General features: G+C 50.9%; 1 protein-coding gene across 6 annotated transcripts in view; it reads left to right on the top strand.

The window, feature by feature from the left end:
* Positions 1–8,135, top strand: part of WDR1 (WD repeat domain 1) — a 40,164-nt gene extending 32,029 nt beyond the window's left edge. For 3 of the 6 annotated variants that reach the window (XM_089911665.1, XM_089911661.1, XM_089911662.1), the window contains exons 12-15: positions 2,042–2,185; positions 3,280–3,453; positions 5,395–5,539; positions 7,235–8,135. In XM_089911665.1, the coding sequence (XP_089767791.1) occupies positions 2,042–2,185; positions 3,280–3,453; positions 5,395–5,539; positions 7,235–7,341 (570 nt within the window). In that variant the 3' untranslated portion in view covers positions 7,342–8,135. The remainder of the gene's footprint in view (positions 1–2,041; positions 2,186–3,279; positions 3,454–5,394; positions 5,540–7,234) is intronic. The other 3 variants (XM_089911666.1, XM_089911663.1, XM_089911664.1) reach the window with 2 other exon arrangements.
* The last annotated feature ends 7,990 nt before the right edge of the window (positions 8,136–16,125 follow it).

Below are 16,125 nucleotides of genomic sequence, written 5' to 3'. Positions count from 1 at the left end.
GCAGTCAGCAGGGGCGCAAGAGGAATCAAGGGCCGTGAGCGCCTTAGCAAGTGGGGGAAAGACTGGACGAGGACCTTCTAGACGGGCGGGAAGGCTGCCGCTCCATGGAGGGGGCTCCCCCAGCCTCGTGTCTGAGCACCTGGCCTGTAGGTGAGAGGTGAGACCTTGGGCTCTGCGGCCTTGCTCGGCCTCCCCCACTGGCCTCAGATTCCTGTCTGGAGCTGCGGTCGGGACAGGCTGTGGCCTCTGAGGCTCACGCTGGGCTCACGTGGGGAAGTTCAGGAAAGAGCCGCCTGGGGCTCTGCTCGGGAGGGGCTGGCGAGTGCAGGGTCCAACCCCCAGGTTCCAAGGAGTCCAGGGCCCATGGGATCAGGTGTGACGATTGCCCTGTGATGTACTGTCTCTGCCCTGGTTCTCTAGGGCGTCCTGACCCGAACTCCCCATGGCTGGTCATAGGGTCTGCACAATGTCCTGGAGGGGCCCGTGATTTTAGGTCAGGGAACAGCCACGTTCAAGTGTTGCCTCTGAGGCAGATTTGGGCCAGTGCCCTCAGGCTTTCCCTGTCAGGTGTAGGTGGGTAAGTGCGCTTCCGGAGTCGGGCAGGTGATGCAGGTGAATGTTTCTCAAGGTGCGTTTTCTGTAGCAAATTTTAGGGAGGGTGCTGCCGCCCATCCGCCTGGTGCTTCTTTGCCTCCCCTACCTGACAGCACAGGCCGCAACGCACCCCGAGGGCGGGGAGGGGCCTGCTTGCCCTTGGGACAGCTGGTGGTTTGAGCAGGGATGTGATGGGGCGAAGCCAGAGCTGTCACAGAGAGAGGCTACCCTGTTGGGGACGGTCCAGTGAATTAGAACCAGGAGGGTGTAGCGAGGGGCGAGAGGGGGTGAGGACGGTGGAAGGTCACCGTGCCAGGCGGCCTTGGGCTGTGCGCCAGAGGGCAAAGGCACACTGTGGCTGCCAGGGCGGGGCTTTGGGACCCCATGGCCCTGAGAGCTGCGGGGCTTGCATCTCATTTGCTCCTATACACCGGGAGGTGACCCTGTCATGCCAGGGACGGACACACCGCGCTTAATTAGGCGCGTGGCTCCCACACGGTGGGCTGTAGCTGCTGTTTTTGTTTGCCTTTGCTAGGCCCGGTGTTTATTCTGAGCCCTGCATTCTGTCTCCGTGACGTCTAGGCACTGCTGGGTTCTTACTCCTAGGAGGCCAAGGCTCAGTTCAGTTCATGAACCGGTGTGTGTGACCCATCCCATCCCCTCCACCCCGCCAACCCCCAGCAGCAGGGGGCTGAGCCAGGCCATCAGGGCGCCTCAGTGGGGCCTGCACACCCGAGCGCTCAGCCCCGTCCGTGGACCATGTGCTGCCCTGTCAAGTAGGAGGGAGCCAAGGCAGGTGCTGGCTGGGACGGGGCAAGGGGGTGGTGCACTGGGTGCCTCCAGGCCACTTCACCGTGAGCCGTCTGTCCTGTCCTCCCTTCCCTTCCGGGGCTGAGGGCTAGCGGAGAGCCTCGCAGCGCTGTTGCCTACCTGCTGTAGTCAGCACCTGGGTTCCCTCCCAGCAGGTGGGGTGCCAGCCCGGTGTCCCTGGGCTGCGGGGACTCACTCACTGACATCATCAGCTTTTTCACACACCACGGGTCAAGGTCGCAGAGGGTGATTTTTGGACCCGAGAAGCCAGAACTTGGAAGTCTAGCCTGTCCTGTTCATTTCCCGTGTCAGCTTATAGCTTCACCACTTCCGAGGGCTGCGTCCTCTTGAACCCGTGAGAACTCGGCTCAGCAAAGATCATTTATTACACTCAACGTAGAGTTGGAGGAACCAAAGTTCAGGCGTCAGATGGCTTTTGACGAAGCCCGTGCAGGTGGCGATAACAGCACCATTCATATTGACAGATGAGGGAGAAACACCACAGGGCCGGGGCCAGTCCCACTTAGTGTGGCTGGAGCCCCAGCCTGGCCCCCAAAAGGTTGAAGATGGAGCCCAGCCCGGGCCTGGGCCGTCGGTCCTGGGGCCTCTCTCTAACGGCTGCCTGTGTGTTTCCCAGATCGTCCTGCTGAAGGATCAGAGGAAGTGCTTCAGCATCGACAGCCCCGGCTATGAGCCCGAGGTGGTGGCTGTGCACCCGGGTGGCGAGACGGTGGCCATCGGGGGTGCGGTAAGGCCCTGTCCCCACACCCTCCGCCCTGGGGTATGTGGCCGGGCTGGGGGCGCTGTGAGCTGTGTGAGTGCCGGGCTGCCTCAGGGCAGGAGGGATGGCGGCGGGAACCAGCTGGGGTGCCTCCTGTCGCCCAAGAGAGAGCCTCCCTGGGCTGCCCTGCGAGGCCACCCTCCCCCCAGGCTGCCAGCCCCAGGTGACACGGCAGCCTCCCGGGACACCAAGGGTCCCAGGCAGTGAGACGGGCTCTGCTGGGGTGCGGGTACAGGGCAGGGATGCCTTGGCCTGGGGAGCTCGTGGATGGAGCACGTGTAAAAGGAGTTGCGTCCCGAGCCGGGCTCGCTGGGCTCAGGGAGGCGACAGGAGATTCTTCACACCCATGAAGTGGAGTGCCAGCCTGAGGGTTTCAGTTCCCCTTGAGTCTGACTTCGTGTTGCCCGCATCCTGGCGGCTCCTCTGTCCCTTGCTCTTTCCCCTCATTTCCTGGCCCCCGAGGAGAGGTGCCTGGACCCTATGAGGATGGGGCGTTTGCTAGGAGCCGGGCTCGACAGAGCAGGGAGAGGAGCCTGGTGCCTGAGGGCACCTGCCGGGTGTGGGGTACAGGGCACGGGGCAGATGGCTTCAGCCGAGGACAGTCAGGGCAGATGAGGGGCCCTTGTTGGAGAGGTAACTCTTGTACAGGTGCTTCTCAGAGCTTGGCCTGTGGACGCCTGCGCTGGAACTTACTGGAGTTTTTGTGGAAAAAGCAGACTCGTGAGCCCCCAAACACGCAGAATCACAATTGGGGGGTTCTGCGTTTTAATGTAATTTTAATGTAATAATTAAACTTATCTTAATGTAACTCTGCCCACTGTGCCTGTGCAACCACGAGAGCTGCCGCAGGGCTGTAGGAGTTGCCCTCTGGTGCCAGGGGGACAAAGGAGCAGCTCTCCTGGCACAGGAGCCAGCACGTGGGCAGGTGGCCGAGCCAGGGCAGTGGTTAGGAGGAAAGGCGCTGCTTCTTACTGATACCCTGGTGCCTCCCTCCAAAAAGAAGGGCGTCGGGGGAGTGTGTGTGTGTGCGTGCATGCGTGCGCGCACGCACTCACGTGTCAGGAGTGACCCACTGCCCCTCTGTCCTCCCACAGGATGGGAACGTCCGCCTATACTCCATCCTGGGCAGCACGCTGAAGGAGGAGGGCAAGCTCCTGGAGGCCAAGGGCCCTGTGACGGACCTGGCGTATTCCCATGACGGCGCCTTCCTCGCCGTGTGCGACGCCAGCAAAGTGGTCACGGTCTTCAGCACTGCTGACGGCTACTCGGTGAGTGGGCGGGCCCCCTCCCTGTCTCCACACTGGGCAGCGCAGACGGCTGGAGGGGACCCTGGCATCTCTCCCCTGTCATCACCGACCGGGCGGGTGCCCAGGACACGCAGCTTCGTTGCTCCTAGAGCGTGAATGACGTGGGAAAAGGAGACTTACCCTGCAGTCCAGCAGTTTGTGGGCCCGAGACAGAACAGCTGTCAAAAGGTTAGGGGCCTGGGCGGCAGCAAGGCTGCTGTGGAATCGGGCTGGTTGGCTCACCTGGGCGGCAGCAAGGCTGCTGTGAAATCAGGCTGGTTGGCTCACCTGGCGGCAGCAAGGCTGCTGTGGAATCGGGCTGGTTGGCTCACCTGGTGGCAGCAAAGCTGCTGTGGAATCGGGCTGGTTGGCTCACCTGGCGGCCTGGTTCAGTGACTTCTGGAGCCTTATTTTTCTCTTCTGTCAAAAGGCTTAGGCTGGATTTTTTTTTTTTTTTCCCCTTGAATCTCACTGCTGCTTCAAGTCCTATAAAGTGTGAGCGCTGGTCGTCTGGATGTGGCCTTGCACTCGGGGGCGGGGGGGTTCCCTAGCGGTGGATGGGTGAGAGAGAGGACCCGGTTGCCAAGGCCCTGGAAGCTCTTCCCGCTCTGAGCAGGACAGCCAAGGACACTGTCGTGTGAGGTGTGAGAGTGCCCATGTGTCACCAGCCAACCCTGTTGGGCAGTGTTAGTCGCATTTCACAAACAAGACTGCACTCTGGAGGGATTCGGTCACCCGCTGGGTGTGACTGGACCACAGGGCGTGGGGCAGATGGAGCGTCCTCCAGTCCTTCCCATGGAGTCAGCCTGGCCCCCTCCCCCCAACCTCCAACACTTAGGACAGTTTTGAAATCTACAGCGGAGTCAAAAGAATTTACCACCTAGATTCTACCATTACCATTTTACTATGTCACGTTATCCATCTAGTAATCTAATATTTTAGTGCATTTAAAGTAAATTACAGGCATCTGTATAATATATCAGCCTACATATTATTAACTAGAGTTTAGTAGTTTTATCTTTGGCTGTAAAATTTACATATAATGAAGGATGAGTGGGAACATAAGTATACACCAGCGCTGTGCATATGCCTGCACCTGCACGTACGCCCACACCTCCATTAACATAAAGAACATGTCACGTCCCAGGAGGTTCCTTCCACCTCAGTATCACATTTATCAGATTCTGCGTTTATCACACTTTAAGCAATTTCATTTGCATGTAGCAAGCCTTGTTTACAGCGTGCTAAGTAATCTGCAGAGTAGAATCAACAAAAGATGGAAGAGGCAACCTTGAAGAAGAAGATCATGGTTAATATAGGGAGTAAGAACAAGATGGACTGCTCTGAAGTAAAAGCGTTCCTAAAGCTTCAGCAGAAAGCGTTATTTTTGGTCATGTCGACCGCTCGGTAAGGCAGTGGCTCGAGGCTGGGACATGCGGTAGACACATGCTCTTGTAGACACGTCTGCTTGCCTGCAGGCCACACCCACCCCACCCAGGCTCCAGGGTGAGGGCGTGTGTCTGGGCAGCCCCCTCCTCCGTCCGCATATGCACAGAGCTCCGTCCACGCCAGGCAAGACCTTCTCGCGCCTCCCATTCTTGCACTTCTGTCTGTCCCCTCCCTAGGCTGAGAGCTCTGTGCAGGCGAATGGGCACATCTGGCCCATGTGATAGATGCTACAAGGGCAGCCCTGGAGTCCTGGGTCCTGGGGGGCATGGTGGCTACTGTTTGATCTTGGGCTGCCCCTTTCTGTGCCTTCAAGCAGTGGGCACCCTGGGGTTGTTACAAGGAGTCAGTGAGTTGGTGAGAGTTTCAGAAGCCAGGCACAGAGAAAGTGTTTCATGAGCACTGGCCCTCGTGAAGGTTAGGTGACTCACTCTGGCCTGAACCCTGACCCGCCACCTGTTTCTAATCTGCACCCAGGAGAACAACGTTTTCTATGGACACCACGCGAAGATCGTCTGCCTGGCCTGGTCTCCAGACAACGAGCACTTCGCCTCGGGTGGCATGGACATGATGGTGTACGTGTGGACCCTGAGTGACCCCGAGACCAGGGTCAAGATCCAAGGTGATTCACGTGCCCTCCTCGGCTCCCCAGGCAGCTCCAGAGAGGTGTCCCCAGGGCTCGAGGGTCCCTTCTGTGCTTCAGGGAGGTGGCCTCACGGAAGCCTGGCGCTCCAGCAAACATCAGCTCTGCTGGTCTGGGCAGAGGACGCCCGTGTGCCCAGCGTGAAAGCAGGTGGTCTCGGTACCTGGGACACACACTGAGTAAAAGGGTTTTCCTGGCATCTCCTTCGTCTTAGTCTGTTCGGGCCTCTGTCACAATATACCCCAGACTAGGCAGCCCCTAAAGCACAGAAGTCTGCTGCTCACGGTTGTGGAGGCTGAAGTCGAGGATTGGGTGTCAGCTTGGCCGGGAAAGGGTCCTCTTCCAGGTCACAGACTTCTCGTCAAGTGTCCTCATGTGGTGGAAGGGGCCTCTTGTATAAGAGCGCTCATCCCACTTGTGACCTACGTAGGCTCCTCCCAAAGGCCCCACCTCCTACACCGTCACCTTGGACATTAGATTTCTAATTTAGGAATTCTGGGGGGACACAAACATTCAGACTGTAATACCTGCTTTCTCCCACACACCCCACCCCCCTTCAGTATAAACTCATAACTGGGTTCTCACTCTAGGACAGTAGTGTCCAATAGAAGTATAACAAGAACCACACGTGGACTTGACATTTTCCAAGCAACCACATTTAAAACAGAAACAGGTGAAATTATTAATAGTAAGTTTTATTTAACCCAACATATTTCCACATGTGGCAGTAGCTCACTTCAGGGGCACTGTAGTCACATCTGGCTCATGGCCCTGGTGGGGACCCTACCTATCCAGGGTGGATCTCAGATCTCCTGTTCCCGTGTCACCACCTCACATGGGCTCTGGTCCCTTTCCATCCATTCTTTACCTGGCAGGCAGCCTTTTGTCTTGAACGTAAGTGGGATCCTTTCCTATTCAAAAATTGTTCTGTTTCAACCCCACAGAGCTTTTTACCATGCCCAGCAGGGGGAGGGAGGGGACCAGCAAGCTGACCCCAAGTGGGTGGGAAGGCGGTTGGTCCAGGATGGAGGCGGGGACAGAGCAGACTCAGATGGGCCATCCTGGTCTCCACAGAAAGCAGCAGTTTCGTAGTAAGACTCAGACTCGGGCAAGTTCAAGAGGCAGCAAGAGCTCGCAGGGTAGAGGGTGGAAAGTCCGGTCCTTGTCTGGGCCATGGGGTCACAGGTCACTGGACGTGCATTGGCCTGAGGTCGGGCTGTTGTGTGCACAGGTACCCCAGCCTTGTGTTTCTCAACGTTTTATTCCTCATCTCCCCATTTTAACACCACAGATATACTGTGCACTGTTTGTGTATTGTCTGTACATTGTTGCTTTATGCGTAGAAAGACTTGTTCACCCCCTATGGGGAGGGGCAGTTTTGCCTCCAAGGGGCGTTTGTGGTTGTCAGGACTGTGCTCGCGCTGGGAGCTGCAGCCAGGATCGCTGCTGGTCAGGGAGTGTCAGTGGTGGGGGGCTGGGAACACCTGCTTCCCCTCCCATTACCCAGACGCTCCCCACTGAGAAGAGGAAAAGGGTCTGGTTGACCAGGATCCTGCTGGGTTTCTCGGTGGCCCTGTGGGTGATCTCGGCCCGGGTTTCCCATCTTCTGGTCTGAGGTACCTGTGGGAGAAGAGCTCCTGGATTTGGCTCAGAACGCATGTTCTTTCTCCCCAGATGCGCACCGGCTCCACCACGTGAGCAGCCTGGCCTGGCTGGACGAGCACACGCTGGTCACGACCTCCCACGACGCCTCTGTCAAAGAGTGGACAATCGCCTACTGAGGAGCCCTCCTCGGGACCAACGGAATCAGGGACTTGGGTTGAACGCAGCTCCACAGTCACTTCTGTGTCCCGCCCTTGCCCCGCCCCCACCCTGCCCCTGGGGGAGGGGCCTCACCTCGTGCCCGCCCTCGGCCCCGCCCCCTGGGAGGACCCTGCCTCCTGCCCGCCTGCCCCGCTCGCAGGGTGATGCTGTCTGTACAAGTCCTTCTGAAAGCTTTAGACGGTGACAGTTTGCACATGGAAAATAAAGTGAGCACTTCAATCACGTGTGGCGCGTGACTCAAACCCACCGCCTGCCCGCGCAGAACATTCCAGAGGCAGAGCCTCCAAAGCACACAGACCCGCCTGTGGCTCCGGGGGGGGGGGTTGAATCCCCTCCCACTCCCCACCTGCGGGTCCTTCCTGGCCGGCAGGGCGGATGCTGTAGAGCAAGTGGCGCTCGTTCAGGGCCAATGGGCGCACATGGAACCCGTGTTTCACTGTCAGTTTCTGTGCTTGATTTTGAGAATGGAATCGTGGGGATTTTTTTTTTTTTTTTTTTAATGTATCTTAACTGATGTCTCTCAGTGTTTACGGCGCTGCCTCTAGGCTTTTAGATCCCTAGTTAGCAGGACGGGGAGGCATCCTGGTCACCGGTTCACTCTCGTGCTTTGATGTTTTCCTGTCTTTCTATCCCCCTCTGTTCCCAAGAGCAAAGATTAATTTAAAGGCAAAGATGGAGTCACTGTAAACTAACCTGTCATTTACACCTTCCTTTTCTTTTCCAGTGCAGAAATTAAAATAAGTATAAAGCACGGTGATTTGGAGTTTCTTTGCGAATGTCGGAATCACTGGTAAAATGCTGGCACTTGTGAAAACACTTTGAGCGCTTTAAGAGTTTAGATGGAGAAATAATTAAATACCTTTTCTCTTCATTGTGGGTCGCTGACTTTGTGTGACAGGGACACGTGGGGGCAGGGGACTGGGAAGCTGCTTGGAACCCCATGGCTTGGGTATCTCACCAGCCTGCAGCCTCAGGGGATGGTTCGGGAAGGCATGGGACCTAGGGATCCCCTCCCATCCTGACTCCCCAATCACCGTGTGACCTGGGCCATCACACTTCTCTGCGCCTAGATTTGTGAACAGAAAGCGCTGGACCAGGTGAGATTGATCCATCCTGCCTGATTCTCAAGTCCTGTGGCAGTTAGTGACTTTTCTGGTACTGCCTTCGAAAATAAGGAATAGTATGCATTCCGATGTTGAAAAAAACTAAATTCCCAAGCATTCAAATTAATAATGGTAAGACTGGGCTTCCCTGGTGGCGCAGTGGTTGAGAGTCCGCCTGCCGATGCTGGGAAAACGGGTTCATGCCCCAGTTCGGGAAGATCCCACATGCCGCGGAGCGGCTGGGCCCGTGAGCCATGGCCGCTGAGCCTGCGCGTCCGGAGCCTGTGCTCCGCAACGGGAGAGGCCACAACAGCGAGAGGCCCGCGTACCGCCAAAAAAAAAAAAAAAAAAAGACTATCTTATTCTTGGCTAGAAAGATAACATCATAAAGATGTCTATAAATTTGCAGTCCCGATAAAAATTTTCCCCCTTCTGTTCTCTTATTGCCTCTACAGTTCATATATAAAAAGAAGCTAAAAATGGAAAAGAAGTTGGGGCCACCACAGGACACAAAGTACAGGACTGTGCTTTGTGTCCTGTGTGTGTTTGGACTGGGGCCAGGTACCTTTCACATCAGTGGGGAAATAGCTATTCAGTAAACTGTGGAGAAAACTGGTTAACAATCTGAAAAAGTAGGATTACTTGTTTTGTCCTTACACCAGATGCAAGATCTAAAAGTAGATCCAAGTTTTGAAATTTAAATCATGGAGTTTAAGAGTGCTGGAAGAAAACATGCAACCTTGTATAGTCACACAAACCTGAGTGTTTCTAAAAATGACAAAAATGGTCAAGGAGAAAATATTGGTACATTTGACTTTTTTTTTTTAATTTATTTATTTTTGGCTGCATTGGGTCTTCATTGCTGCGTGCAGGCTTTCTCTAGTTGCAGCAAGCGGGGCTGCTCTTCATTGCTGTGCACAGGCTTCTCATTGCAGTGGCTTCTCTTGTTGCGGAGCACGGGCTCTAGAGCGCAGGCTCAGTAGTTGTGGCGCATGGGCTTAGTTGCTCCACGGCGTGTGGGATCTTCCCGGACCAGGGATCAAACCCGTGTCCCCTGCGTTGGCAGGTGGATTCTTAACCACTGCACCACCAGGGAAGTCCCTGGCTGTAAATCTACATTGAAGGAGGAAAAAAAAAACACCATAAAATGTTAAAATATGGCAAATGACACCAATACCTTCAACACGTGCCAGACAAGAAGATACGTAAGTATGTTTGATGCTTGGTGTAATTTTTTAAATGGGAATTATATGTTTACCATGGGAAAATTTTCCAAATATATGACCAGAAACTCAGAATAATGCATATAGACTGACCACAGTTATGAAAAAGACACTAGGATCAGAATTTAAAAGTGTTGGGGGCTTCCCTGGTGGCACAGTGGTTGGGAATCCGCCTGCCGATGCAGGGGACACGGGTTCGTGCCCCGGTCCAGGAAGATCCCACGTGCCGCGGAGCGGCTGGGCCCGTGAGCCATGGCCGCTGAGCCTGCGCATCTGGAGCCTGTGCTCCGCACGGGAGAGGCCACAGCAGTGAGAGGCCCGCTTACCGCAAAAAAAAAACATGGGAGGGGTGAGGAGGGTGCTCACCAGCCAGCCCTAGGGCTGCCTCTGTCCCTCAGTCCCTTCACTCATAGACTAGAGTTTTTTTACAGAAGAGCTTGAGTACACCCAACACGCCATTCATTTCAAGGAGGGAGGCATTTATACTCAAAAACCTTAACAAGAAAACAATGTGGAAATAAAGAAGCCACTTCTCTCTATCTTTGGAGAGAGAACGCAGCCTTTGTGAGCTAACAGTTTGCCGGTGATCTGTGCTCACAGCCCAAGCCCCAGGTCACATTCCTTGTTTGGGGAGTGGGGGGCAGGAAAGCTGCGCCCACAGGGGTGACCCAGCCGCGACCTGCCCTCCACACAAGGCAGGGGTGATAGCTTTGTGCACCAGTGTCATTTCCTCACTGGTGCAGGCCAGCTCTGGTAGTCTGGGAGAGTTACGAGGATCCCAGGACCTTGCCAGGCTGCCTGGAACCGTGCTTGATCTGAAATCGATCAGCAATGCCTGGCAAGGACCCACACCTGGAGGGGCGGCACACATCTATCCTGCTCAGTTTGCCACCTCAGGGCTGAGCACAGACTTGTACTTGCCCTAGAGAGGCAATGTGGGGAGAAAGCTGAACTAAGTCAGCGATCTAGGATTCTGTCCCAGCTCTGCCACTTTATGGTGTGACCTCGGGGCAAGTCACCATCCTCTCCAAGCCTTCCTCTTTGTTGGTGAGATGAAGTTCAATTAGAAGAATGTTGACTCCTATGGGCCTCTTTGGGAGCACTGCCTTTCTTAAACAACCATGTCGATAACATGCATCTGAACAGTTTGGTCAATTTTTGAACAGTGCGTCTGTGTGCATCCCTGTGCTGAATATGAGGATGTGCTAGAATGGAGTTCCCTGCTACAAAAGATTGTTTCCATGTTTACTGCTGACCACTGGTCACTGCATTAACATCGTTGTATTGATCACCAAACCAACCAACAGTTGGGTATGAAAATACTTCTCCAAGTGATTCCTGTGCTGGAAAAAGCATGTCTTGGGTCCTGCTGTATATGATTGTACCCAGTGTGTGTGTGTGACCCTAAGCCTGTTACAGCTTCACGTCACGTACCTGGACCTCTGAGGCCTGGGTACCCCCCCACCTTGTGATATAAACCAGTGCAGTGACCTATGGTCTCTTGACAGTCTTGAAAATTATTAGAGACCCCAAAGAGCTTTTGATTATGTGGATTATATGTATCGATATATACTGGACTAGAAATTGAACACTAAGGAAAAAAATAGTTATTAATGTATGTATCTAAAACTAACAATTATAAACCCATTCCATGTTAGCACACCTTTAAGAAAAATAATTATATTTTCCAAAACCTGAAAATAAAAATAGTAGAAGAATGACATTGTTTTTTATTTTGGAAAATGTCTTTAAGGTCTGGCTTCTCCAATCTACAAAATACATCTTTTAGTTGAAGTCTATGAAGAAAACGTGGCCTTGCACTGATACACAGTTGGAAAAGGGACAAGTATTTGAATAGCGTTTTCAGAAAATTGAAGATATTCCTCTTTGACACCATACCAAAACTCGACAAGTGGAAATTTCTTAAAGGTTATCTTCAGGGTGGAATCTGAAACCATTGTCAATGAACTTTTTGTACTTTGTTATTTTAAAATCCACTCTGAATGCATCTTTGATTCATGCATAATTTTGCAACATTCTTTAACTATTTGAAAAATACTGGTCCATGACTTGTGCAGAGCTTTCCAATGTTAACACATTTTGTACAATATCAAAAAATCATATTTGTTCAGCTCATCGCCAGCCTTATCAGAAACATCATTAACTATTGGGAAGGAAGCTGTCCGGCTCACGGAACTTAAGAATTCCAAATGAATAACCTAGGTCCTTGGGTGTGTCTGTTCCCTGGGGTCCTCCCATAATCTCCTGTCTTGTTGTCTTGGTTGAGGTCGAGTGGCTTCTGCATTTTGGTCTCACCTTCCAATAGGAAGAGGCACACAGGTGGTCTTTAGGGCCTGCACACCCATAATTTCTACTCCCATTTTAGGGGGACACAGTCATCTGACTACACCTACCTGCAGGGACCGGGATGGCTGGAGTAGGGGGTGGGGGCTGGGAAATGTAGCACCCCGTGCCCAGCCACTCAGTGCCATCCCTGGATCTCCTCCCTGCTGGGCAGTTTCCTTCACTGTGTCCCACTACGTGATTTGGAGGAAGGAATGCTGGACCAGAAGTAAGGATGCCCAAATTCTACACCTTTCTCTCACGTATCAGCTGGGCAACTTTCCCCTCAAACAAATCACCTCCCTGGCTCTCAGTTTCTCCATTTGCTCATTCATTTCTTTATTCAAATAAAGTTGATGTTTTTTGAGCATTGTGTCTGGTACTGTGTTAGGGGCTGGGGGAAGAAAAGGATTAAGAAGAAGAATATCAACTACTACTATTTATTGGAGATGATGAAAAGGGCAGGCAATGTGCTATTCACCAGATAAAATACAGAAGACCCAGTTACAACTGAATCTCAGATAAGCAACAAATCATTTTTTAATACAAGTATATCCCAAATATTGTGTGGACATACTTACACTAAAAAAGTATTCATTGTCGATCTGAAATTTAAATGTAACTGGACATCCTGTACTTTTTTGCTACGTATGTTGTTATTTCGCTTAATTCTCACAATAGTCCTATGTGGTGTGTGGGTGTTATCCCCACATAACAGATGCTGCAACCGAGAATTATCAGCTGGGTAGTTTGGGGCAAATGACTGAACTCCTGCAGAGAGGAGAATATAGACTTGAAATTGGATCTGCCTGGAAATTCTTTAATATGTGAGAGTGCAGAGTGAAGACCAAAGAGTAGAAGACACAGGGAGACTAACTGTGGGTCTACAGTGGGATGGGCTGCCTTCGAAGCAGTGAGCTGCCTGTTCCTCTTTGTGTGCTGGAAATGGACGGCAGCTCAAAGGGTTAATTGAAGATACTTGAATGAAGGGCTATTTGGAGAGGTGTGAGTGGGGTTAAGGAGATCATGAAGGGGTGGTGAAGCACCCAGGAACTCACTCAGCAGGATGCTGGGCCTGAGGGCACATGAGGAGGCACTAGTACCAGTTCACAAAGAGAGCGGCAGTCAAGAATGGGAGTGGGGTACTCTTGGTGCCTCCCATTGGCTAAACCCAACAGGAGCCAGAGGGCCTGGTTCCTCCCCTCCCCGGCTCTGTGACTGTCCCCCTTAGCAACAGCTTTCAGATGCTTAGATAGGACAGAGCAATCAGGGAGTAACAGGGGGCAGTCCTGTGTATGCCTCCAGGAAACCATCACTGTCCCAGCTCCCACCTATTGGCTCTGCCATCTTTAAATTGTGTCTTTCATTCTCATGCTGTTGCCTCATATTCTTTTAGGCAGCTCTCCCTCCAATGTCATATCTGCATTCCAGGAAGGATACTAAAGAAGAAAGATGGAGGAGGAAGAGGTTGTCCTTGTATCAGGGAAGCAAGACTTCCTAGAATGACGGCTGCCTTCCAGTTGGGTCTCATGAACCAGAATTGGGCCACTGCTCCGTGTAAGGAAAGCTGGGGAACGTGTGTCTTAGTGGGACACTTGGTCGCCCCGAACAAAACTGACAGAGCCATTTTGTGCTTCACCAAATATGGGTTGGTCCCTACGTTTCCAGTCTCCTTGCAGTTCATTTGGGGCCCTGTGGCCAGAAGGGGGAGTGTGGGCACTTCAGGCAGAGACCGTTCAGTGTTCATCCTCCATCTCTATTTCCCAGCACTGACCTTGGCAGCCACATATTCCAGAAAGGCTTGTCTTAGATGGTGGAAGACCACCGGACTTGCAGCAGACTGTGCTATGAACAAGAAGTAAACTTTTATTCCACCCACTAAGATGTCATTTTTTGTTACCACAACACAGTTTATCCTAAGCTGACTTCTCAGAAAGAAAAAAGAATGGGATGCATATTGGGGCTATTAGCAGTGTCTATGACACTGTGAGTCAGTTTCCACATCAGTAAAATGGGGATACTAATGGTACACATCTCATAGGGCTACTCATGAGCTACTCCAGGGAAAGCCCTAAGTCAGTGCTTAGCCCACAGTAAACGCAATAAATATGAGACATTATTGTAGATACAGAAGGCAGTTAGCAAACTATAAATGGCACTTATTGTTGTGAATGCAGGACACAAAATTAATATCCAATTAATGATAATATACAACACATAGTGACCTGTGCCCCAGGAGGAGCCCACGTGAAGTCCAGGGGGAATTCGAGGAGGAAAATCAGGGTGGGCTTCCTGGAGCAGGTGGTCCCTTGAGGCTGTGGAGGATGCTTTCAGAAAGCACAACAGGACTCAGGATGTGACATTCCTGGAAAATATCCAAGGCGGGGCTGAATATCATCCAATGTTCTTCCTTGGATTCATTCCTTCCTTCTGTCTATGGAGGTAAGCTATTATAAACTTCACAGTCTTTTTTTTTTTTTAATTTTTATTGAAACATAGCTGATTTACAATGTTGTGTTAGTTTCAGGTGTACAACAAAGTGATTCAGTTATACATAAATATATATATATATAATTCTTTTCAATTATAGTTTATTACAAAATATTGAATATATTGGGTGGGCCAAAAGTTTCGTTCGTTTTTTTCCATAAGATGGTTCTAGGAGTGCTTAGTTGTCTTTAACTTCATCTGAAACAATTTTGTTAGATTGTATGTGACAGCTGTCATATCAGCATGCATTTAAAAAAACATCAAAATTGGTGAATTTTTGTGTAACCATTTTAATATTGAAGATGGAAGAAAAAAGCAACATTTTCGACATATTATGCTTTATTATTTCAAGAAAGGTAAAAACGCAACTGAAACGCACAATAAGATTTGTGCAGTGTATGGAGAAGGTGCTGTGGCTGATTGAACGTGTCAGAAGTGGTTTGCGAAGTTCCGTGCCAGAGATTTCTCGCTGGACGATGCTCCAACCAGTTAAAGATGATAGTGATCAAATCGAGACATTAACTGAGAACAATCAACGTTATACCACATGGGAGAGAGCCGACATGCTCAAAATATCCAAATCAAGTGTTGAAAATCACTTGCACCAGCTTGGTTATGTGAATCGCTTTGATGTTTGGGTTCCACGTTAGTTAAGGGACAAAAACTTTCTTGACCATATTTCCGCATGCGATTCTCTACTGAGACGTAATGAAAATGTTCTGTTTTTAAAACAAATTGTGATGGGCAATGAAAAGTGGATACTGTACAACAATGAGGAATGGAAGAGATCATGGGGCAAGCAAAATGAACCACCAGCAACCACACCAAAGGCCGGTCTTCATCCAGAGAATGTGATGTTTTGTATATGGTGGGATTGGAAGGGAATCCTCCATTATGAGCTCCTTCCAGAAAACCATATGATTAATTCCAACAAGTACTGCTCTCAATTAGACCAACTGATAGCAGCACTCGATGGAAAGCGTCCAGAATTAGTCATCAGAAAACGCATAATCTTCCATCAGCATAACGCAAGACCACATGTTTCTTTGATGACCAAGCAAAAACTGTTACAGTTTGGCTGGGAAGTTCTGATTCATCCACCATCTTCCCCAGACACTGCACCTCTGGATTTCCATTTATTTTGGTCTTTACAAAATTCTCTTAATGGAAAAAATTTCAATTCCCTGCAAGACTGTAAAAGGCATCTGGAACAGTTCTTTGCTCAAAAAGATAAGAAGTTTCGGGAAGATGGCATTATGAAGTTGCCTGAAAAATGGCAGAAGGTAGTGGAACAAAAGGGTGAATACGTTGTTCAATAAAGTTCTTCGTGAAAATGAAAAATGTGTCCTTTATCTTTACTAAAAAACAGAAGGCACTTTTTGGCCCACCCAATAATTCCCTATGCTATACAGTAGGTCTTTGCTGGTTATCTATTTTATATATAGTAGTGTGCATATTTTAATCCCAAACTCCTAATTTATCCCTCTCCCTACCCCTTTCCTCTTTGGTAACCATAAATTTCTCTTCTATGTGAGTCTACTTCTGTTCTGTAAATAAGTTCATTTGTATCATTTTTTTAAAT

This window comes from Delphinapterus leucas, chromosome 5, assembly GCF_059928025.1.
Source record: "Delphinapterus leucas isolate spDelLeu-1000000601 "Yukka" chromosome 5, BTC_Dleu_Yukka2, whole genome shotgun sequence".
NCBI lineage: Eukaryota > Metazoa > Chordata > Mammalia > Artiodactyla > Monodontidae > Delphinapterus > Delphinapterus leucas.
The sequence above is the reverse complement of the archived record's forward strand: the minus strand, read 5'-3'. Positions and strand labels throughout refer to the sequence as shown.